This window comes from Silene latifolia, unplaced genomic scaffold (genome assembly GCF_048544455.1).
Source record: "Silene latifolia isolate original U9 population unplaced genomic scaffold, ASM4854445v1 scaffold_190, whole genome shotgun sequence".
NCBI classification, from domain to species: Eukaryota; Viridiplantae; Streptophyta; class Magnoliopsida; order Caryophyllales; family Caryophyllaceae; genus Silene; species Silene latifolia.
Genome location: NW_027413156.1, coordinates 254,919 through 279,912, shown reverse-complemented (window position 1 = coordinate 279,912; position 24,994 = coordinate 254,919). Strand labels below are relative to the sequence as shown.

Genomic DNA, 24,994 nt, shown 5'->3' with positions numbered 1-24,994 from the left:
ATACAGTGATCAAAAATAAATGTCCTACATGTCCTAAATGAACTAATAATAACTGGCTAATCAAAATGAAGAAACCAAATACAGTTATCAAATAGAACAGTACAACAACAATGGTGACAAAGTACAGTGATCAAATACAGTCCAATTACATAACAATGTCCAATAAATTAAAAAAAACGTCTAAATAAATGAAGAGAAAAGATCATAAAACTCTTAAAACCCAAAAACAAATCATAAAACTCTAAAAACCCAACAAAAAATACCTTCTGAAGTAATATGAATGGACGAAAATGGCAGCTTGCAAGTGAGAAAAGAAAATGGAGAAAAAACGATAATAAGGTAACAAAAAAGCGTTAAAATTGGGGGATTTAGAGAGCAGTTTGGGCGAAAATTAATGGGGTTTAATTTGGGGGAAATATTTTGGGGGGAAATTAGTTTTGAATAATAGAGAGATGATAAATGGGGGGAAGTTTGTAGGATGTGTGTGTGTGATGTTTTGATTGACAACCTGCATGCATGCTAATACCCTATGAGTGGTAGGAGGAGAGAGATAATTATTTTAGCCATTAGAATATTATTATTAGTTGTTTTTTTCTTTTAATCTAAGTCATTCAATAACATGATCTAAGGGTAGACAATGGAACTCATGGACTCAAATGTAAGACATAGACTTACTTGATCTTATTACTATATATATATATATATATATATATATATATATATATATATATATATATATATATATATATATATATATAGAAGAGATCAACTAAGGCCACCATATATATTTGAGTCCATAAGTCCTTCTAAAGGCCATTGGATCAAGGCAATGAAAGGTTAGGATTTGATGTTAATATGTGGCTACAAATTAATCCCTCCACCTTTTCTCTAATTAACTCATCAATTCAATAAACCAACCTCACTAATCATTTATCATTTCATTATCACAACTCCTCCTCCTCTCTCTACATCTCAGTTTTCTCTCCTCTCTAAAAAAACCCCAAAATCCCAAAAAATCAAAATCCAAATAAATCACCCACTCCTCTCATCTTCATTCACCACCACCCACCACCCCCCCACCCGACACCAACTCACCACCCACCACCGCCGCCACCCCACCGCCGCCACCTCGTTTTTTTTTTTTTTTTTTTTCGTTTTGTGTTTATTTTTATGTTTTGAGTTGTTTTTTCCATTCATTTTTTTGTTGTCTTTTATTTTCTTTTAATTATCTTTTATACAAATATGGACTAAAGTTATACAAAAATGGACTAAAGTTATACAAAAATAGACTAAAGTTATACAAATATGGACTAAAGTTATACAAAGAAGGACTAAAGTTATACAAAAATTGACTAAAGTTATACAAAAAATTGACTAAAGTTATACAAAAATTGACTAAAGTTATACAAAAATGGACTGAAGTTATACAAAAAAGGACTGAAGTTATACAAAAATTGACTAAAGTTATACAAATATGGACTAAAGTTATACAAATAAGGACTAAAGTTATACAAAAATGGACTAAAGTTATACAAATATGGACTAAAGTTATACACATAAGGACTAAAGTTATACAAAAATTGACTAAAGTTATACAAATATGGACTAAAGTTATACAAAAATTGACTAAAGTTATCAATTTTTGTATAACTTTTGTCCATTTTTGTATAACTTTTGTCCATTTTGGTATAAATTTAGTCCATTCTTTGTATAACTTTAGTCCTTATTTGTATAACTTTAGTCCATATTTGTATAACTTTAATCCAAATTTGTATAACTTTAAACCAAATTTGTATAACTTTAGTCCAAAATCGTATAACTTTAGTCCAAAATCGTATAACTTTAGTCCAAAATCGTATAACTTTAGTCCAAAATCGTATAATTTTGTATAACTTTAGTCCAAAATCGTATAACTTTAATCCAACTTTGTATAACTTTAGTCCATTTTGGTATAACTTTAGTCCATTTTTGTATAACTTTAGTCCTTATTTGAATAACTTTAGTCCATATTTGTCCATATTTGTATAACTTCAGTCCATTTTTGTATAACTTTAATCCATTTTTGTATAACTTTAGTCATTTTCGATAAATTAATTGGAGTTTTATATAACTTTAGTCCAAAATTTGTGTAACTTTAGTCCAAAATTGTGTAACTTTAGTACAAAATCGTATAACTTTAGTCCAAAATCGTATAACTTTAGTCCAACAAACGTATAAATTAATTGGAGTTTTATATAATTTTATCATAGATTAGAAACTAAAAAAACCAACAATTTTATCATAGATTCATCAAAAAAAAATTAACAATGAAATACAATACAATAACAATAACAATAATTGAAATAACAAACGTCAGATCTAAAAATTTAAATATTTACATTTGAAAAATTTATATATCGTTTGTATAACTTTAATGCACGCAGTGTATAACTTTAATAGGCAAGATGTATAACTTTAGTTCAAAATTTGTGTAACTTTAATTTATACAATGTATAACTTTAGACATTAACAGTATAACTCTATTTTGATTATTGTATAACTTTAGCCCAAAATATGAAACTAAAAAAAAACTTGAAAAATAACAAATAAGAAATTCAAAACAACAAAGATCGAGTGTATAACTTTAATGCACGCAGTGTATAACTTTAATAGACAAGATGTATAACTTTAGTTCAAAAAACCAAATATGTAACACTAACAAAAAAATACCAACAATAATAAATAACATTATCTAAAAAAAAACCAAATATGTGACACTAACAAAAAAAATACCCACAATAATAAATAACATTATCTAAAAAAAAAACAAAATATGTAACACTAACAAAAAAATTACCAACAATAATAAATAACATTAAAATACCAAATCAGAATAAAAAAAAAAAAAAAAAAAAAAAAAAACAAACCAAACGGCATTCAACAGTACCAACACCAATACCAAACAAAAAGATCGGAAAAAGGGTATACTTTCTTTGTTAAAAAGTAAATCTCAAAAAAACAAAAAAAACAACAAAACACCAAACAAAACAAGACCACATCATTATAAAATTGTTAGATCTATTAAAAAATACAACTATTTTCGAGAAAACACAACACCAACGACAACACCAACGACAACACAATGAAAAACAAAGTTAAGATTTGAAAAACAATGAAAAACTTCAAACAATGAAAAACAATGAAAAACAAATTATAAAACATAAAAACAAAAATTAGAAACAGAAAAACAATGTAAATCTGAAAAAAAAAAAAAAGAGAGAAAGAAAGGGAGGCAGGCGGCGGTGTGGCCGAGATCTCGTGGCTGCCGGGAGGGAGAAAGGGAGTAGATCTGAGGGTGGTGGGGATATGCGGTAGGCGGCGGGGGAGGAGTCGTGGTGCGGGAGGAGAGCCGTGGGTCGCTACCGAGGTGGTGCGGATGTCGGTGAAGGTGTGTGGTTGGAATGGTGGTGGCCGGCGACCGGGAAGAAGGGAGTGATGGGGGTGGTGATTCCCGGTGGGTCAGGTGGTGGTCGGCATTGGAGGAGTTTTTTTTTTTTTTTCTCGTTTGTTTTTGTTTTGATTTTGTTTATAGAGAGAAAAATGAGAGAGAATGTAGAGAGATAGGAAGAGTTTGTGAGAATGAGGGATGAATGTTTAGTGAGGAAGGAGTTATTGATAATGAGTGAAGAATGGATTAGTGAGGATTTTAATTGCAATGAGGAGCTAATTAGAGGAGATGAATTTACTCGCCATCCATCGAGATCTAATCTCAACCTTCCATTCCTCCATCCTATGGTCCTTATAAGACTTTCAGGACTCATAAGATGTAAAGCCTATATAACTATATATATATATATATATATATATATATATATATATATATATATATATATATATATATAGGCGGGATCTCGTGTGTTTTGTTGTTATGGTGAGTTGTGAGTTTTATAAAATCTAGACAATTGGATCATGAAAACCGAGCGTTGAGATCAAACTTATATGAAACACAAGCAACTCACGCAACAAACCCATTAAACACAATCTCTTCAACCTCTCTCCATCCACAAACTACTGTCATCAAATCTTACCTTTCAATTTCTTAACAACATTATTATTTATTAATTATCAATTAAATCAATATAAATTCCAATCAAACAAATTTGATTTTCTGCTGAAGGAGGTAGTTCAGAGGGTGATTAAGCTCAGATTAATGGTGAATAAATTTAAGGGGAGATATTTGTGGGACTTGATGATGATTTGGGGGAATTGATCGGAAATATAGATTCTTGATTGATGAATTTGGGGGAATTGATCCACTATTTTGCGACGCGACGGTACTCGATGATAGGCGACTATTTTTAATGGCGGTGATCGAATTGGTGACAGCTGCTAGTGGAATTTAGTTGGATTCATAATTGATAATTTGTGTGTAAAGGGGCAGTTCTGGGCTGCCGGCCGGAAATGAGCTTGATGACGACGGGTTTCGCCTGAGTTCAACGGGATGTTGATGGCGGTTGGCGAAGGCGCAGGTAGTGGTGGGTGTCTGAGATGAAATTGATGTGTTTGACTCGTAGTTGCAGTTGCAGATTGGTGTCTGATTGGTGAGCTTGTCGAAAACGAGGGATGCTGTTATTAATTTGACGATGACGAGATGATGAGGATATGGTGGTTAATGTGGATGAAAGTGACGGGATGATGTAGATATGGTGATTTTATTTATGGTTTACGGATGCTCCCGCTAGTGAACGGTAGTAGTGGTGGTGGTGGGAGCAATGGCGTCTCAAATCTCCCTGGTTGTCATATTCCTCCCTTCAGAACATTGTTGGGAAATTGAAGTCGGGTAATTGAGCTCAAAGAGACGGGTTAAGGCCGGAAACGTGTTTAAGGGTGAAATTGGGTGCCGGTTTGCTCCTTATTTCCCATTCATACCTGCGTAGGAATATCGGAGGGTGTCCAGCTGCAGACTCAGCTAAGAGCTTGTTTGTGTTAAATGTTGTTTTTGTAACAGAAAACTCAAATTGTTGATATATGTTTTTAAAATCTAAGGCTCGTGGTACAAAATCTACGATGCAAGGGATACAAAAACAACATATTTGTTTGTCTAAGGAAATTTCTGATTTAAATATTTACAGTACTCAAACCACTAGTTATGACTGGGTATTCAAAGATTTAATCTAAAAATACAAGGCCTGATATAATGTATCAGATACACTATTCAAGTTTATGACCGTCAAATTCAATCAATAAGGATGATCTCAATGATTAATCAACAGAATAAGATAGTATTAGCTGAGATGAGAAATTCTTGAATGGTTCAAGTTCGAATGGTGAGAGCAAGTTCTCTTTGGTGAACAAATGAGGATACAAGCTCATCAAGGAAGTCAACCTGGATGGTCCTCCATATATTTGAGCACCTGCCAGAAATATATGTGTTTTACGATTAAACCCCAAAGCTGCCAACATCAGTACTGCTTCTTCAGGAGTTAATGGACATAGACCTTCTGACCTAAGGTCAGCAGGAGATGTTAACCTGCACGAAATAACGAGAACTAAGCAATAAAGTATAAAGATAATAAAACAACCCATTAGACCCAGCTTGTCAGCAGGGACACCGCGTTTTGAGAATCAACATAGGCCCGGCAGTCCGATACGCTAGCCAAAATTTTACTGAGAATCAACATAGGCCCGGCAGTCCAATTAGTGCATATTTATTTTCGGGTCAAAGGACTTTTTCAGTAACTATGGAACTAATCCAAGTGGTGATGACAGTGGCGAGCGACTCTAGACCGTTTAAATCTGAATAATGATCTGCTGGTCGCATTTGTGTTTAAGCGCTTTTGAGACACCGTCTAAATCCAAGTAATGAATAATATACTCCAATAACACACGAATAAAACTACAATAACAACATAATAACACTACAATAACAGCACAATAACACATGGCAAAAAAAAGAGTAAAAAAATCAGAGTAGTTAAAAAAAATCAAAATGACACCGGAATAACATCACAATAACACCAGAATAACAGCACAATAACATGTGGTAAAAAAAGGGTAAAAAAATCAAGAGTAAAAAAAATCAAAGTGACACCATAATAACATCACAATAACACCAGAATAACAGCACAATAACACATGGTAAAAAAAGAAAAAAAATTCAAAGTAATTAAAAAATCAAAGTGACACCTTTAATAACATCACAATAACAAAGAGAATAACGAGACAATAACACGTGGTAAAAAAAATCAAAGTCGTAAAAAATCAAAGTAATAGCAGAATAACATCACAATAACAATAACAGCGGAATAACAATAACCGCACAATAACATGTGGTAAAAAAAAAAAGAGAAAAAAAATCAAAGTCGTAAAAAAAATCAAAGTGACAGCAGAATAACATCACAATAACAGCGGAATAACAATAACAACACAATAACACGTGGTAAAAAAAAAGAGAAAAAAATCAAAGACGTAAAAAAAATCAAAGTGACAGCAGAATAACATCACAATAACAATAACAGCATAATAACACGTGGTAAAAAAAAAGAGAAAAAAAATCAAAGGCGTAAAAAAAATCAAAGTGATAACAGAATAACATCGCAATAACAGCACAATAACACGTGGTAAAAAAAAAAAAGAGAAAAAAAAAATCAAAGTCGTAAAAAAAATCAAAGTAAAAAAAAGGTACAATAACAGCATAATAACACGAGGTAAAAAAAATAAGAGTAAAAAAAATTAAAGTAAAAAAAATGGTACAAAAAGAAAAAGAAAAAAAGATAACATAATGAGAAGTAGAGAAAAACATAAGAGAAAAGAGATAAAAAAAGAGAGAAAAAAATTTAAGTAAAAAAAAAAGTAAAACTAGAAAAAAGAGAAAATAAGTAAATGACAGTGGTTTTATATGACAGGTAAGATTAGATCTTGGTCATTCATCTCTAATATAATCTAGTGGTTGAGATTTCAAAGACAAACTCACAACTCACCATGTAAACCAAACTCACAAGATCCTATATATCTATATATATATATATATATATATATATATATATATATATATATATATATATATATATATATATATATATATAGAGAGAGAGAGAGAGAGAGAGATTGAATCATGTGAGACCCTTCTTCTTAGGTGAGGCGGTGAACACCTTCTAAACCGTCGGATCTAATAACTAAAGATACTCAGGATCTTTATGCCACGTGTCCCCTATATTATCCACCAAATGCACAGCTTACATTTCATTTACTCAACTCATTTCACCGAGTCTCCTTCTCTCTTCAACTCAACTCCCATCATCTTCTTCTCGTCATTTGCCATTAACGACGAACGAAACCGCCTTCTCAATTTCAATCATTTGAATTTTCTCCATCTTAATTTCTAGGGTTTCCGATTCTCTTCAATATTCAATTATTTTCCCCCAATTTTCACTCAATTTTCACAATTCAAGATGCCGAGCCCTAAGAAACGATTAGATAACAAAGGATTCTTCGCTTCTGTATCTTCTATTCTCTCTATGTTTAGTAATGCCATGCATAGATCTCATCATAACGTATAATTTCTCCTTTTCCTTTTCGGTTTAAGTCGAAATCGTTGTCGATTTGTTCAATTATTAGTCAAGTCTTTGGAATTTTTCATTGTTGTTACTGATTTTGAATGGACTTGAGCTTAATTATTTATCGTTGTAGCCTAATTTGTCGTGTTGGAAGTCAGTTTTACTGATTTGTCGCTGTAATTTTCTGCATGTTGTTTGATCATATGGAGCTTAAGTATTGATATTGTCGTGTCTTCTAACCAAGTTCAATCTTCAAATGGATGATACACTATTCAACTCTTGTTCAATGCTAATCTCTGGGAGAAAAGGTTAGATCTTTTAATTTGTTGCGTTTTCATTATTTTTTTACGCATATCAAGTGTTTGCTGAAATGTCTGTGTGGGTTTAAACCTGTTTAGCGTATTTTTTCAATGTGAAAGGTGCTCAATGCTTACTTGCTTATGTAATATAGATGGAGAAAGTTGTTGGTTCATTACAACTTGGAGATGTTAGGAATTGAGGTAGAATATTCTGCAATATGACATTGTTGGATTGATACCTTTGTTTTCGCTCAACGCCAATCTTTCACTATCTTCTTACAGGAGACGAGAGAATGGCATAATAAGTTCTCTGGTTTTCTATTTCGAAATTTTTTATGAATTTTATCTCATAATTTGCCTCACAATTTAGGTAACGGATTATGGAAGTATTGAATTTAATCTTAACTGCTGGCGCTCATCTGGTTCTTATGTTGTTTACAGGGACCTTCGCTCTATACACATTGTTTTGTGCTTTTACCGATCACGAAGTTCATGTTTTAAATGGCATGTTCATGGATACATAGCATATTGTCAATACTTTTCAGCTTAACTGTGGAATCTTAATAAATGGAGATAGGGGTGTCTTGGGATGTTAACATGGAATTTTAAGGCATTTACATATGTAATTTAACATTGGACTAACCCGAATGCGAGAGGTTTTCTACTATACGAAAAGGGCTACACATGCACCGACTCACCGAGCCTTGTTAGTGCTAGTTTGGGTTGAAAAATTCTTATCTACGAGTATAAGTTGTTATTTGTCTACTTTCATATCGGATTTGGCCATTGTCGTCTATTAGCTCAAAAGGTAGAGCAATGTGTTATTGCACATGGTGTGGGTTCGAGCCCCACATAGACGAACATATATAAAGCACTAGTTACACTTTGTAGTAACATTAGTTGTTCTATGTGGTAACAATAATTATCGAACAAAGTGATGCTAGCTAAGAATAACACTAGTTATTTGATAATGTAACATTGTTTCGTATATATAATAACACTGTTTATTTGATAAAGTAACACTTATGTTACATATATTGATAATAGACGCTCATGTAGGAATTGAACCTACATCCTTTATGCAATTGCACAAATGCTCTACCAATTGAGCTAATGAGCTAGTTTAGTAGAAACTGAATATTCCACCAACACACTACAGTTGATGTAATGGCCACAATATAAGTTTCACAGAACAAGCTCTAAGATTCACTGAACAAGATCTGAGATTCACAAAACAAAGTCTGAGATTCACCGAATAAAGAAAAGAGCAAAAAAGGTGATTTTAACCACTTATGATGACCAAGTTTCACAAAACAAGCCCTAAGATTCACTAAATAAAGTATGAGATTCACAAAATAAGGTCTGAGATTCACCAAATAAGGAAAAGAGCAAAAAAACGTGATTTTAACCACTTATGATGACCAAGTTTCACATAACAACCTCTAAGATTCACTGAACAAGGTCTGAGATTCACAAAACAAAGTCTGAGATTCACCTAATAAAGAAAAGAGCAAAATAGGTTATTTTAACCAATTATGATGATCAAGTTTCACAAAACAAGCCTTAAGATTCACTGTATAAGATATGAGATTCACAAAATAAGGTCCGAGATTCACCAAATAAGGAAAAGAGCAAAAACGTGATTTTAACCACTTATGATGACCAAGTTTCACAAAACAAGCTCTAAGATTCACTTAACAAGGTCTGAGATTCACAAAACAAAGTCTGAGATTCACCTAATAAAGAAAAGAGCAAAATAGGTGATTTTAACCACTTATGATGATCAAGTTTCACAAAACAAGCCTTAAGATTCACTAAATAAGGAATGAGATTCACAAAATAAGGACTGAGATTCACAAAATAAGGCAAAGAACAAAATAGGTGATTTTAACCACTTATGATGACCAAGTTTCACAAAACAAGCTCCCAGATTCACCGTACAAGGTCTGAGATTCACAAAATAAGGTCTCGGATTCACCAAATAAGGAAAAAAGCTAAAAAGTAACAGACAAAAAATTCTACTATAAAGTTCTGAAATAGAAACTAAGTCAGAAAACATCAAAAGTGCAAGATAGGAGATTAACAAATAAAGTTCCACAATATTAGCATATAAGGTTCATAATCTCTGCCACAAACCAAGTTTCAGGATCTTATAATCTATATTTCAATAAATAACCTACTAGATTCAAATAATTAGCTCTTATATTTACAAAATAAGCACTCTGATTCACAAAATAGACAATGTTAAACAATCTTTGCCACAAACCAAGCTTCATAATCTTATAGTCTATATTCACTAAATAACCTATCAAATTCACATAATTAGCTCTTATATTTACAAAATAAGCTATCTGATTCATAAAATAAGGAGAATAGCAAAACTTAGCCCGAGAAATGAATTAACTCCAGCCTAGTTGACGAGCATTTTTGTAATGTAATTGCGGTGGAAAAATAATGTAATGGCGAGCATTTTTGTTGATAACAGTTTTATTTAGGCCTTCATCCGAGGAACTGTGAAGAAGGATAAGACCAACGCAACCAAAGAAATCAGCGAGAAGCAGAAGAAAAATAGGCAAACTTAGCCCGAGAAATGAATTAACTCCAGCCTCATTGCACCATTGATTATGTTTCAAGTAGTGATATAGCTACCTTGCTGTCATCATTGCCATTATATTTGGACCTGAATGTGTTGAAGTTGCTTGTCTTGAAATAAAACAATGTTCTTCATAAACTTATCAGCCACATATATATAGAATGTAGGGTATTTACAAAATGATACGAGTATACAAGTCGCATCGGTGTTATATTGTTCTTTATGCAATCAGATGGCATTTACAAGGCTAAGAAAGGGAGATTTAAGTGTAGAATTTAGCTTATGTGGTCAAGAAATCGGTTCTGAAGTGTGTGATAATAATAATTGGCAGAAAATAATTCGTAGGCCAGAAAAGCTTCGAATGGGATATTGCTAGATCTGAAGAGCAGCGGCAATGGAACCAGCAAGGTTTATTTCTAGTTGACGTTAATAAGGTAGTAATTTGGTGAGACCGGCCGCCTCGCCATAATGAGGTGCCTCACCGGATCCGGCCTCTATATATATATATATATATATATATATATATATATATATATATATATATATATATATATATATATATATATGAAATAGGATCATATGAGTTTGGTTTTTTGGTGAGTTACCCCTCTAAATCTAAACCACTAATCTAATCTAAGATGGATGGCTGAGATTAGATCTTACCTAACCTACAAATACCCACTTTTTCCTCAATATCCCCCATTATTAGAAAAAATCACTCTCTCTCCTCCTTCAACCTCTAAAAAACCAGAACAAAAAAAAAAAAAAAGAATCCATAAGAATTATGAAATTCAATCTTCATCAATTTCGTTCAAATTCTGACTACAAACTCGGTCTTCATCATACTCATTCAAATTCGTCATCAATTAAGGAGATTTCGTCGTCACTTTCGCCTCATCTTCGTATTTCTCTTCAATTTCACAATAGGTAAGTACTAATTTTGTTTTTCCAGATCTGATTTGTGCGTTTTCATTATCGTTCTTATCTAATGTTCGTTTCATTTTCGTTGATTCGTTGTATATCTGCTTGTTCTTATGTCTTTGTTGTTAAATTACTTGTTCTCTCATTATTTTTGCCAATAATTTCTAAGGTTTTGAGTTTGAGATGAGAATTCTAAATGATTTGTGCATTTTCATCTTGTTTGTAAGGTGTTTGAGTAGGTTTTTTTATTCAATTGTGTTTTTGTATCTTTGATAATATCTCGAATTCTCTGGTTAATCATTAATAAGCGCTTATTGTATTACTTTAACCGAGTTATTGTATTATTGAAACTCAGTTATTGTATTTTGTATTTTGTATTTACTTCTTGTTTGCTATGTTTGAATATATTCTGTTAATAATAGTTATTGTATTGCTTTAACCGAGTTATTGTATTATTCAAACTTAGTTATTGTATTGTTTTAACTTAGTTGTTTCAAATTAAAGTTGTTGTAAGATGGCGTATTCTTATATAATCTGTTTAGGTTGGTTATAATAATATTACACCTCAATTATTGTATTGTTTTAGCTTAGTTATTTCAATTTGGAGTTATTATTGTGGTCTCATATAATATGCTTATAGTCGGTTATAATATTATACTTTACTTCTCTAAAATATCCAGTTATTTTATAGTTGTTTTACGGTTATTGTATTATACAAACTCGATTATTGTATTTTGCGATTACTTTTTTTCTTTGTTTTAATCATAACAACATTATTGTATTACTTTAACCGAATTATTGTATTATTCAAACTTAATTATTGTATTGTTTTAAATTAGTTATTTCAAATTAGAGTTGTTGCAAGATGACGTCTTCTTATATAATCTGTTTAAGTTGGTTATAGTAATATTACATCTCAATTATTATATTGTTTTAACTTAGTTATTTAAATTTGTAATTATTGTTGTGGTCTTATATAATCTGCTTATAGTTGTATAGTAATTTATAACTTACTCCCTTTTTGTTTTTATTTCTTTCAGTGAGCTTTTGTTGTCGCTAGTTCACCCACATCAATAGGCAAGACATGGTTCTCGTCGGGAAGAAATATCGGTGGAAGAAACGTGAACACAACGGCAAGACACGATTCTCGTTGGAAGAAATATTTTTAGACGTTGTAATAGAGATAAATATATGTAATATTTGTGATGTACTATTGTTAGATGTATTATTTGAAATGCTTAGATGTAATGATGATGATGCTTAGCTATAATTTGTTGGAGATATTTAAGTGTAATGTGTTGGAAACAAAATAGTTATATAATAAAAGTAAGTGATTTGTTTTAGCCATGTTATATATGATTATTTCATTTTTCAGATTTTGCAATTGCATTAACCAATCTCAATGATTGATTGAATGGAAATGACTAGTTATTCAATTAAAGAAGATGAAAACAAACACACGATAGATATTTGAATATATTTGAGTTTCATCTTAATACAATAACACAATTTACTCATTACAATAACCGAGTTTCTACATTACAATAACTACAAATACCGAGTTTTACATTACAATAACGAGTTTCTACATTACAATAACTAAGCGAGTTTCTACATTGGAATAATTACAAATACCAGTTTCTACATTACAATAGGTGAGCTTTTATATATTACAATAACTGAGTTTCTACATTACAATAATTGAGCTATTCAATTAAACAAGATGAAAGCTAACAACAAATGACCAAGTATATACATCAATTTTTCCATTGAACGTCAATTATCCGCGTCTATCTTGATTCAATCTGCAAATCACCAAAAAGAAGAATATAACTTAACAGAACATCATATAGAATGACTCGGTCAATATATTATAATAACTAGACTATAAAATAAGCGTAATTGAGTTTAAACAACTAACGAGTGAATAATCAATCACATATAGAATAACTGACTTTATTCATTACAATAATCGAGTTTCTACATTACAATAACTACAAATATCGAGTTTCTACATACCATAACGAGTTTATACATTACAATAATCGACATCCTACATTACAATAATCGAGTTTCTACATTACAATAATCGAGTTTACGCATTTGAATAACTATTAAATAACCACGTTTCTTCATTACAATAATTGAGTTTCTATATTGAACTAGACATTATAACATACAATTGGTGTGCTAAGTTATATTACCAACAATTTTTCGGGATTATGATAATAAATCACCAATCAAATGCCAACGGTATGATAAACAAGCATATTAACGGAGTAACAATTGAAATAACTCGCAAAATAACATATATTCACTTACATAATCTACACTTACCTTCGTTTTGTCAATTTGCGCTAGGTTTTTACGCAAATTTTGGGCAAAAAGCGACGATTGATGCGTGTATTAATCAAATTGAATTAAGATAATGAATTAATTTTGTGTTTTCAACTTGAATTACTCAAGTTTTGAGAAATTTTGATTGGATTATGCCATAAATTGGAAGAAAATAGGAAAAAGAGGGGAAGAATGAAGAAAGGGAGGGGAAAAATAGTAAGCAGGGTAACGTAGAACAAGAATGAACTGGAAGAGAGAAAGAAAAATTAAGGTTGTGTATTTTTGTGTGGGTTAATCTCACCTGATCTTGTTAGATCCAATGGTATATAAATGCGGGAACTCTACTGAAAAGTAAGAAACTCACCTATCCCCGCCTATATATATATATATATATATATATATATATATATATATATATATATATATATATATATATATATATATATAGATTTAGGATCCGGTGAGAACGTTGAGAACGCATTAAATTATAGAATATATCACGTGTCCCATTAATCTAACTGACTCCCCTTTTAACTTATACTCCATATAACGTGCCCAATTAAATTATTCACACACTACACCCAAACAGTGAACCTCTGACGCCGGTGAATTGTCGCCGTTGACAACCTCCAATGCCGGCGTCGACCACGCAACCACCGCACCTTATCTGCTGCTGAACACTATCACACCCTCGCCACTGTCGATCTATATCCGGCGACCCAATCAGCGTCATCCTTGAAATATACCGACGCCGGCCACCCTAACTCAACTATTAAGCTGACCATGCATCCCCTTCCAACGCCAGCGTTGCACTGACACTATTAAGCTCCCACCTCTGTCGCCACCAGCACTAGTTCAGCGCCTCCCCCGACCACTCAAACCACGGTGAAGTGATGACTTCTCTAATCACCGATGTTCAACCGAATCATCACCTATTTGATCAAGGTATTGTTTCAACCAAATTGTGTTCAAATTAGAGGCCTGGAAACTCATCAGATTAGAAAATTTATTAATTAAAATTGGTAGAAATCTACACTAATTTTGAATGTATGTACTATATTAATGTAGTTTTAACATAGATACACACAATTAGTTATCAGGTACATCAAAATTGGTTTGAGATACATCAATATAAAAAGCAGATATATTAATTTCGTGAACCACAAATTGCGTCGGGAATGTTTTGTAGTGATTCGTCGGCATTGCAATGAACTTAGAATCAACTACTATAAATGAGTGTACTAATAATCAGTAACCAGAAAAATAAACAGCAACAAAGCCATCACTATCATTGCCAAAATGCAAAAACCCAAAAGCAAATTGAAACCAGTATCGCAAAAAACACAGCCAACCAAAACTATCCTCCATATAATCAAACCCCACTAATCTCAAAATACAACCAAAATTGAAACCAACCTCATTTACCAATGCTAAATTCCCAAAGGTTATCTACTGTTTCATCTCAAAAATATCATTAGGTCCAATAACCAAGTTATACGCAACAAAAAAAATTCATCCTGGAGCGTCGATCATGGTGGTGCGACGGCGTCTGGGTGGTCGGGGAAGGTGCGGCGTTTGGCTGTGACGACGTCTGCTGGTGGTGGGCAATGACATCGAATGGCAATGGTGGAAAGTATTGATGTCGCATACAGAATGACGATGAGTTTTTTTTTTTTTGGGTAATTTATGATTATGTTTGTGTGAGGTTAGTTTGGACCGTGGCTTTCTTTTTAATCCAATGGTTTGTGTTCGTTCTCACCGAGTGATCGTTCTCACCAACTAAGGCCATGTATATCTATTGAGTCCATAAGTTCTATTAAGGGTCATTGGATGATGAAAATGGATGGTCAAGATCAACCCAAAAAAAATGTGTTTAATAGCTAATCTCACCATCTCTCTCCTCTTTCACTAATCCACTCTAATTAATCACTAATTTACTATATATTTGTTTTTCACTCATCCATTTCTCTTTCATCTTACACATTTCATTTCTCTCTTCTCTCAAACTCTAAAAAAAAAAACCCCAAAAAAAAAAAACTCAAAAAATCCAAATAAATAAAAAACCCAAAAATCCAAATAAATAAAAAAAAAACCCAAAACACCCAAAAAAATCAAAAACCCAAAAAATCAAAAATCCAAACAAATAAAAAAGTTCTCTTCCTCTACACCACCACCCCACCCGACACCACCCACCGCCACGACCCACCATCTCACAACCACCGCCGCCGGAACGTTTTTTTTTTTTTTTTTTTTTTTTTTTTTTTTCGTTTTGGTGTTATTTTTTATGTTTTAAGTTGTTTTTTTCATTCGTTATTTTTGTTGTGTTTTTTTCATTCGTTATTTTTGTTGTCTTTTATTTTGTTTATTCTTGTCTTTTTATCTATTTTCTCAATTTTCGGTTTTTTTACATTTTTTTCTTAAGATTTTGGGTAAAATAAATCTCATATAATAAGTTAATTTTAATATTTTGAAAAAATAACTTTATTATCTCGTTTTGTGGTGGTAGTTTGGTGGAAAGTTATACAAAAAATGGACTAAAGTTATACAAAAATGGACTAAAGTTATACAAAAATGGACTAAAGTTATACAAAAATTGCCAAAAGTTATACTGTTATGGACTAAAGTTATACAAATAAGGACTAAAGTTATACAAAAACTGACTAAAGTTATACAAATATGGATTAAAGTTATACAAATAAGACTAAAGTTATACAAATATGGACTGAAGTTATACAAACAAGGACTAAAGTTATACAAAAATTGACTAAAGTTATACGAATATGGACTAAAGTTATACAAATAAGGACTAAAGTTACAAAAAAATGGACTAAAGTTATACAAAAATGGACTAAAGATATACAAATACATTAGGCATGTGCTGAACTTCTACTCAATGAATGTATAACTCTAGTAACGATATGAATAACTTCTACTCAACGAATGTATAACTCCAGTAAAAATGTGTATAATTTCAATGACTTTAGTCAATTTTTGTATATCTTTAATGAATTTTTTTATAACCTTAGCCCATTTTAGTATAACTTTACTCCTTATTTATATAACTTTATCACATTTTTGTATAACTTTAGTCCATTTTCGATAAATTAATTGGAATTTATATAAGTACTTTTTGTATGAATTTAGTCCATATTTGTATAACTTTAGTCCATATTTGTATAACTTTAGTCCATATTTGTATAACTTTAGTCAATTTTTGTATAACTCTAGTCGTTATTTGTATAACTTTAGTCCATATTTGTATAACTTTAGTCCATATTTGTATAACTTTAATCCAAAATTGTGTAACTTTACTACAAAATCGCATAACTTTAGTCCAAAATCGTATTACTTTAGTCCAAAATCGTATAACTTTAGTCCAATATATAACCGAAATCCTAAAAACCACCAATACTAACTTTGAACCAACAATACTAGATCTGGAAAAAAAAAGTCATTATCTAAATATCAAAATGTAATATAAGATATATTTGAAATAAAAAAATATAAACTAAGTAAATAACAACATAATAAGTAAATAACAACACACAACAAAATAATATAAATTGTATAACTTTAATTTTTGAAGAATATAACTTTTGTCGTAAATAGTATAACTTTAATGTTTTAAGGGTATAACTTTAGTCGTAAATAGTATAACTTTAATGTTTTAAGGGTATAACTTTAGTCGTAAATAGTATAACTTTAATGTTTTAAGGGTATAACTTTAATGTTTTAAGGGTATAACTTTAGTCGTAAATAATATAACTTTAATGTTTTAAAGGTATAACTTTAGCTGTAAATAGTATAACTTTAATATTTTCAGGGTATAATTTAAGTCGTAAATAGTGTAACTTTTATAAAAACCAACAAAAAGAAACGAAAAAGAATCGAAAATAATTGTAATCCATGATAACAAAAACCCGTTAATCTAACAAAAAACACGAATATCTAAGAAAAAACCAAATAACAAAAAAATAAACCAAATAACAATAAAAATAAACCAAATAAAAAAAACAAATTAACAATGAAAGCAGCCAAGTAAATCTAAAAAACAAAAAAAGACAAAAAAAAAAACAAAAAACAAAGACAACACCAACGACATAAAAAGCAACGGCAACGACAACACCAACGACATCAACACCAACGACAACACCAACGACAACGACAAGACCAACGACACCAACACCAACGACAACACCAACACAAATAAAAACACTCGAAAAAAAATATATTAAAAAAGAAAACAAATCAAAACCCGAAAACAATCCCGTCTTTTTTTCAGATCTGAAAAAAAAGGTGAAGTGGCAGGGGTTGTGGTTGGTGGCGCCAGGTCTGGTGGTGTTAGCGCAGGGGTTGTGGGTTGATGTCGGTGTTGTTGTTGGTTGTTGTTGATGCTGCTGTTGTTGGCGGGTTGATGTCGGTGTTGTTGTTGGTTGTTGTTGCTGATGTCGGTGGTGTTGGCGGGTTGCGGGTCGGGTGTGGTGTGTGGTGTGTGGTGGTGGGCAGCAGGTGGGTCGGGTGTGGTGTTGGGAGGAGAGGTTGTTTTGGGTTTTTTGTTGTTGTTTTAGTTTGGTTTTTTTTGTATCAGTTTGTTTTTTTTTTGTTTAGTGAGGGTGGGAGGAAAATGAGAGAGAAAGAGTGAATGGGAGAAGTGAGAGAGGATGAGTGAATGAGGAAATGAGTTGGGAGATTAGAATGGGGAAGAAGTTATACAGATTAGGAGGAGTTATACAGGATTAGGGAGGGAGATTAGGGAGGTTCATTTGTGACCCTTGAATGAGATGTAATCTCATCCCTCCATTCCTTCCATCCTAAGGTCCTTATAAGGACTTAGGGAGTCATAAGATGTAAGGGTCTTATGAGAACCCTTCTCTCTCTCTCTCTCTCTCTCTCTCTATATATATATATATATATATATATATATTAACTAGGTAGCACCGACACGAACACGGACACGGACACTGACACGACACGGACACGCGATACGGCATCTCATGAAATTTAGGATACGGGACACGTCATTTAAATTTAATAAAATATATATTTTATATTTATTTATGTGCGATTTTATTTTTGAAAAAGTATTTGAATATTAAATTTAAATAAGTAAAGGTAAAACTTGACGTTAATTATAACTTATTCTCATTTCCAAAACCAAAAACTAACTTATAATCAATCTATTTCAACATCTCATTACTAGTCTAAAGAACATCATTTACCGCTAATTCAACTTATTTCCCCACCAAATTCAACCATATAACAATTCACACCATTTACCTTAATTTCAACTTGATTCCGTTTGAAGGTGTGTCCAAATACCATGGACACGGCTCAAAATATCATGGACACGTGTCAGACACGTGCTCAAATAAAAGATGAAAGTTAGACACGGCTTTACAAGTGTCTGACACGTTTTGACGTGTGTCCGGCGAGTGTCGTGTCCGACACGGGTGTCCGACACGGGAACACCGATTATGAGGAGTGTCCGTGCAACCTAGTATATATATATATATATATATATATATATAGATAGATAGAGAGAGAGAGAGAGAGAGAGAGAGAGAGAGAGAGAGAGAGAGAGAGAGAGAGAGAGAGAGAGAGAGTTCTCATAAGGCCATTATATCATATAAGGCCCTAAGTCTTTATAAGAACCCTTGGATGAAGGGATTGAATGGATGAGATAAGGAGAGAGGAGGCCTTTTTTAGAGCAAAAAAAAAAAAAGGAAATGCTTGTTGTATGAGAGAGGGTCCACATGTCACTGTTTGTGTACTTCTTTCAGTACAATCCCGCGGACAAAAGGATTAAACAAACACAAATAATTCATTTTGCATGCTTTCCCTCTTCATTCACCATTCAAAACCTCTCAACAAGCAAAACCCATAAAAATCACCATACAAACGATCCTAAATCCTGTAAAATCCAATATAAATCATCAAAAAAATAAGAGAAATTTCATTCCAACTGTAAAACTACTTCATGTTGCCGTTAAATTTCATTCGCTTTGTTGAAGATAAATAAATTGTCATTGTTCATCAGAGAAAGACGCTCAAAATGACAGTCAGTGTTTGTGAAATGGATCATATGCAGATTGAAGTTGCCGTCGATGGTGAGTTATTTACTTTCTTATTTGTGTCTTGGTTATTGTTGTAGCTTGATGTTCAAGAATAAAGTGCTATATGTAATTTTGGATTGATGTTCATTATTGTAGCTTGTTGTAGCTTGTTGTTATTTCATTTGTGTTCATAATTCTTAATGGTGTTATACTTTCATGGTGTTCATCAGATTTGTTCTTTCATTTTGGTAGCTTGTTGTTCATGGCAAAAAATGATGGAAATTTAAAAGCTTGATAAAGAACGAATTATAACTTCAGTGGGATTAAGTAAAACTCTGACACGTATATGTATAACTTCAATAATACAGTTTGTGTACTCATGCAGTTCTTATATTCATCGTGTTATAACTTCACTGGTTTTTTGTAAAACTCTTTGACAATTTCCTCCAGTTTCAGGTAACAAAGTAATTCTAACCCTAAATTTTGCATAAAAAATATTACTAAACAACCAATTTTGATATAGTTATTCATGTTATAGCTTAAGTTATACATTCATTAAGTGAAGTTATAGGATGTGGAGGGTTATACATTCTCTACTTAGAGTTGTACATTATATGATTAGAGTTATACAGTCTGTGTATAGAGTTGTACATTATATGTTGTAGAGTTTTCATTATATGCTAAGAGTTATACATTGTATGACTGGAGTTATACATTATATGCCTAAAGTTATACAGTATAACTCTTAGCATATAATGAAAATATATAAGCATATAATGTATAACTCTAGACAGAGTTATACATTATATGCCTAGAGTTATACAGTCTGTATCTAGAGTTATACAGATTGTGTCTAGAGTTATACATTATATGCTAAGAGTTATACATTATATGCCTAGAGTTATACAGTCTGTGCCTAGAGTTATACATTGTATGACTAGAATTATACAGATTGTGTCTAGAGTTATACATTATATGCTAAGAGTTATACATTATATGCCTAGAGTTATACAGTCTGTACCTAGAGTTATACATTGTATGACTAGAGTTATACATTCTGAAAATTAAAATAATACAGTCTACAATGTATAACTCTAGGCATATAATGTATAACTCTTAGCATATACAGACTGTGTTTAGAGTTATACATTATATGCTAAGAGTTATACATTATATGCCTACGATTATACGATCATGTGCCTAGAGTTATACATTGTATGACTAGAGTTATACAGACTGTGACTAGAGTTATACATTATATGCTAAGAGTTATACATTATATGCCTAGAGTTATACAGTCTGTGCCTAGAGTTATACATTGTATGACTAGATTTATACAGTCTATGCCTAGAGTTATACATTATATGCCTAGAGTTATACAGTCTGTGCCTAGAGTTATACATTGTATGACTAGAGTTATACAGACTGTGACTAGAGTTATACATTATATGCTAAGAGTTATACAGTATATGCCTAGAGTTATAAAGTCTGTGCCTAGAGTTATACATTCTATGCTTGGAGTTACAGAGTAAATGCTAAGTAGCTTGGAGTTATATATTTCTTAATCATTTCATGGATGTTTGATTCTACTCAGATGGTCGTAAGGAAGCGGAAACTGAGTATTGTAAGCATTTGACAGCGGAGTTTACACCTTGTGTAGGGCAACAATTTTTTGAAATCGACGAGGCAGTGACATTCTATAAAATTTATGCATTGGCGTCCTGGTTTGATGTTCGGAAGTACTCGACGAAAAAATGGCGCGACGGTGAAATCAAGTCAAAGTTGCTGGTTTGCAACAGAGAGGGATTCACATATGTCCCAAAAGGAGAGACAGTAATTAAAAAAAATGAGACCGGGATTAGGGAAGAAGAAATGCAATGGGGATTAAGAACTGCGAAACAGAGGAAATATACAGTCAAGAGGGTAGGGTGTAAAGCACATGTCAGGCTATTTATGAAGAATGGAGTATTAGTAATTGACCGATTCCACATGGGGCATAATCACGAGCTTGTATCTAGTGAGGATCGTCAGTTTCAAAAGATGTCGTGGAACATAGAAGATTTTCACAAGTACTTGATAATGTACAACTCAAGGGTTAGTTTACTATTAATCAAACCTCCACTAATTGAATGACGAACTTCTAAAGTTATACACCGAGATCTTAGAGTTATGTAGACCTCGAGTAATTGATTGTGAAACTTCTAAATATTTTTTAAAATTCTAGAATAATTTATAACAGCCTTAGAGTTATATAGAAAGTTGTTAGAGTTATACATATTCGCATATGTAAGAGTTATAAATAATAAGAAGTTGCACAATCAATCAATGGAGTTATGCATATGTTTCATGAAGTTATATGAAAAGGTGTAAGAGTTATAGTTGAGGAATCCTTGATTATTACTCAGCACTGATCAGGATTTGTTGTCCACTGCAATTGAGGATAGGAGCAACTAGGACGTACAACATGTGTAAGGAACTCGTAAACGGGTTCGAGAACATTGGTGCATCCTTAACTAATTTTAAGAACTTCCACCGAGATGTGAAATGCTTCATCCATAAACGGGACGGTCAATTGTTCATAGACCGGTTCAAGAATATGGCACAAAATAAGCAGGGGTTTTATTTTGATTATGAAGTTGACAAGGATAATAGCCTTCGAAGGGCAATCTGGGCTGACAGAACCGCTAGAAGGAACTACTCCGTTTTTGGAGATGCAGTGTCGTACGACCCAACATACTCAACAAACAAGTACAATATGATTTTCACGCCATTCATGGTATAGATCACCATAAGCGATCAGTAACATTCTGTGGGGCATTGATTGCCCATGAAGACTATGAATCCTTCCAGTGGGTTTTCAACAGGTTTTTGAATGTTATGGGTGGAAAGGAACCCAAGTACATTATCACAGATCAGGATGCGGGCATTATTAAGGCCGTACCCCTTGCCTTCAAGACTGCACGCCACCGATTTTACATGTGGCATATAATGAACAAGGTGCCATCAAAGTTCGAGGTGACAAGGGAGGATTATAAGGAGTTCCTTCAGAAATTGAACAACATTATATGGGATGACAACCTAGAAGCAGACGACTTTGACTCTAGGTGGGCAGAAATAATGGAAGCGCATGGTCTTGTGAACGAAGAGTGGTTTACAGAAGCGTACGATAAAAGGAGCCAATGGGTGATGGCGCATTGCAGGGACTTGAACATGGGTGGTGTAATGAGGACAACTCAGAGATCAGAGAGCATTAATAGTTTTTTTAAGAAGTTGAGTAGAAGTCAGGTACGTTAGTGGAGTTATGGATGCGTTTTGAAAGCGCTATGGACCATCAACGGCATACGCAGAAGAAACTTGACCATGAAAACCGACACTCAACACCAGCAAGGGGGGCGCATTTACCTATAGAGGAATATGCGTCAAATGTTTATACCCGTGAGGTTTTCAAGGAATTCCAACTAGAGGTCATTTGCTCAATCGATACATGTAAGACCGGGGGCTATGCTGAAGTCGATGGAGTTGAAGTGACTGTCATTAAGAATTCAATCAGAGAGAAAAGTTTCAACGTAGAGTACAACCCAGGTAACAACATTTTGGCATAATCTTTATCTATGTGGTAGTTGACTGAAGTTGCTAGATATAGTGCCAAAGTTACATTGTCTGAACATAGAAGTTATACAATTGTTCACCGAATGAGTTATCTGTTTGTATAAATCGACTACATTTTGAATAACTTAAGTTTTTTGAATGTATAACTCTTGTTATTATATGTATAACTCTACTTATGAATGTATAACTCTTGTTGCCATATGTATAACTCTACTTTCGATTAACTTTAGAAGTTATTCAATTGTTCACTGAATCTATGATTATTTGTATTATAACTCTGATTACATTTTGAATAACTTTAGCTTTCAGAATGTATAACTCTTGTTTATTATATGTATATCTCTACTTGCAGAATGTATAACTCTTGTTACCATATGTATAAGTCTACCTTGATAATGTTTAACTCTTATTATTTTATGTATAAGACTACTATATGGATGGAGACGTTATTTAGATGAAAATAACTTCATAATTTAATTTGATTACAGGGACAGTGGCTACACGGTGCAGCTGTATGATGTTTGAAAGGATAGGAATTCTGTGCCGACATATAGTATGGATTTTGTCGGCTAACGGCAAGAAGACAATTCCAGATGATTACGTTTCTACAAGATGGAGAAAAGATGCATTGCAATTCATATTATCAGAATGTGATGGTGAACAAACGGATTCAAATAGTAGCGCTGATGGAAAAGAAGTTGAGATGGTGAAGTTGTGGTCAGAAGTTCATGCAACCATTGGTTTACTTCGTGGTATGAGTGTGACTGAAGTTGTGAACTTAAGCTCCTTAATTAGAGAGTTCAAGGAGAAATTTTTACCGTACAAGAAAGATTTAACTAAGCAGCAGGAATTCGAGCAAATCCTTGGTTGCCCCGCCAGTGACGAGGTAACAATACTTCCACCAAAACAATCCAAAAACAAAGGCAGCGGTAAAAGAATGGTGTCAGCTAAGGCTAAAGCCATTGACTTGGCTTGTAAGCCAAAACGCATGTGTAATAACTGTAAACAAATGGCACACCACGATAAACGGAACTGCCCTAACCCATTTTCTGAGCATCCACCGTCTTCACCAGCATCTGAAGGAGAAGAAGAAGAAGAAGACGAAGAAGAAGAATAGAGAAACTTACATGCTGCAGTAGTAGGCAGTAGAAAAATACCTCCATCTCAACAAATTATTTACAATCTTTTTTTCTTTAAAAGGTAAAAAATCTGGTGAGACGGAAGGGGTATTCAGTGGCTAGCTTTTGTCTATTTTGAATGGCGTTTGCACCTTCCAGATTGTATAACTTCAGTAATATGAGTGTGAAATTTCAAGCTAATGTTGTATAACTCTTTTACATAATTTGGATGACTTTTGTTCATGGCAAAAAATCCAATATTTAAAAGTTTGATAAAGAACGAATTATAACTTCAGTGGGTTTAAGTAAAACTCTTACCCATATATGGATAACTGTACTTCACAGAGTGTATAACTCTTATAGTTATCTGTATAATACTTCTAATTATGTGTATCTTTTGCCCTTGTTTCTATAATTGTTGATGTATTTGACTAAAGTCATGTGTTGTATGACTCTTGTACACAATTTGTATAACTCTTGTTATTTTTTGTATAACTCATAGCTGTCTAATAAATTTTGCCTTTTTTCA

The 24,994-nt window shown here is 32.6% G+C and overlaps 1 protein-coding gene across 2 annotated transcripts; it reads left to right on the top strand.

Annotated features, from left to right (window-relative positions):
* The first annotated feature begins 14,544 nt into the window (after positions 1 to 14,544).
* On the top strand, positions 14,545 to 24,689 carry LOC141638160 (uncharacterized). Of its 2 annotated transcripts, none has more exons than XM_074447571.1 (3): positions 14,545 to 14,630; positions 19,723 to 19,792; positions 23,836 to 24,689. In XM_074447571.1, the coding sequence occupies exons 1-3, from the start codon at positions 14,598 to 14,600 to the stop codon at positions 24,462 to 24,464; spliced, it is 732 nt and encodes a 243-aa protein (XP_074303672.1). In that variant the 5' UTR covers positions 14,545 to 14,597; the 3' UTR covers positions 24,465 to 24,689. The 2 variants fall into 2 exon arrangements, with proteins under 2 accessions (XP_074303672.1, XP_074303673.1); XM_074447572.1 differs by lacking the exon at positions 23,836 to 24,689 and adding an exon at positions 21,333 to 22,084.
* Positions 24,690 to 24,994: the final 305 nt, after the last annotated feature.

Coding starts and splice junctions, on each gene's coding strand:
- LOC141638160 (XM_074447571.1), top strand. CDS start 14,598: ATGTTCAACCGAATCATCACCTATTTGATCAAG. Junction 14,631..19,722: donor TCATCACCTATTTGATCAAG/GTATTGTTTCAA, acceptor ATTGTTCATCAG/AGAAAGACGCTCAAAATGAC. Junction 19,793..23,835: donor GATTGAAGTTGCCGTCGATG/GTGAGTTATTTA, acceptor ATTTGATTACAG/GGACAGTGGCTACACGGTGC.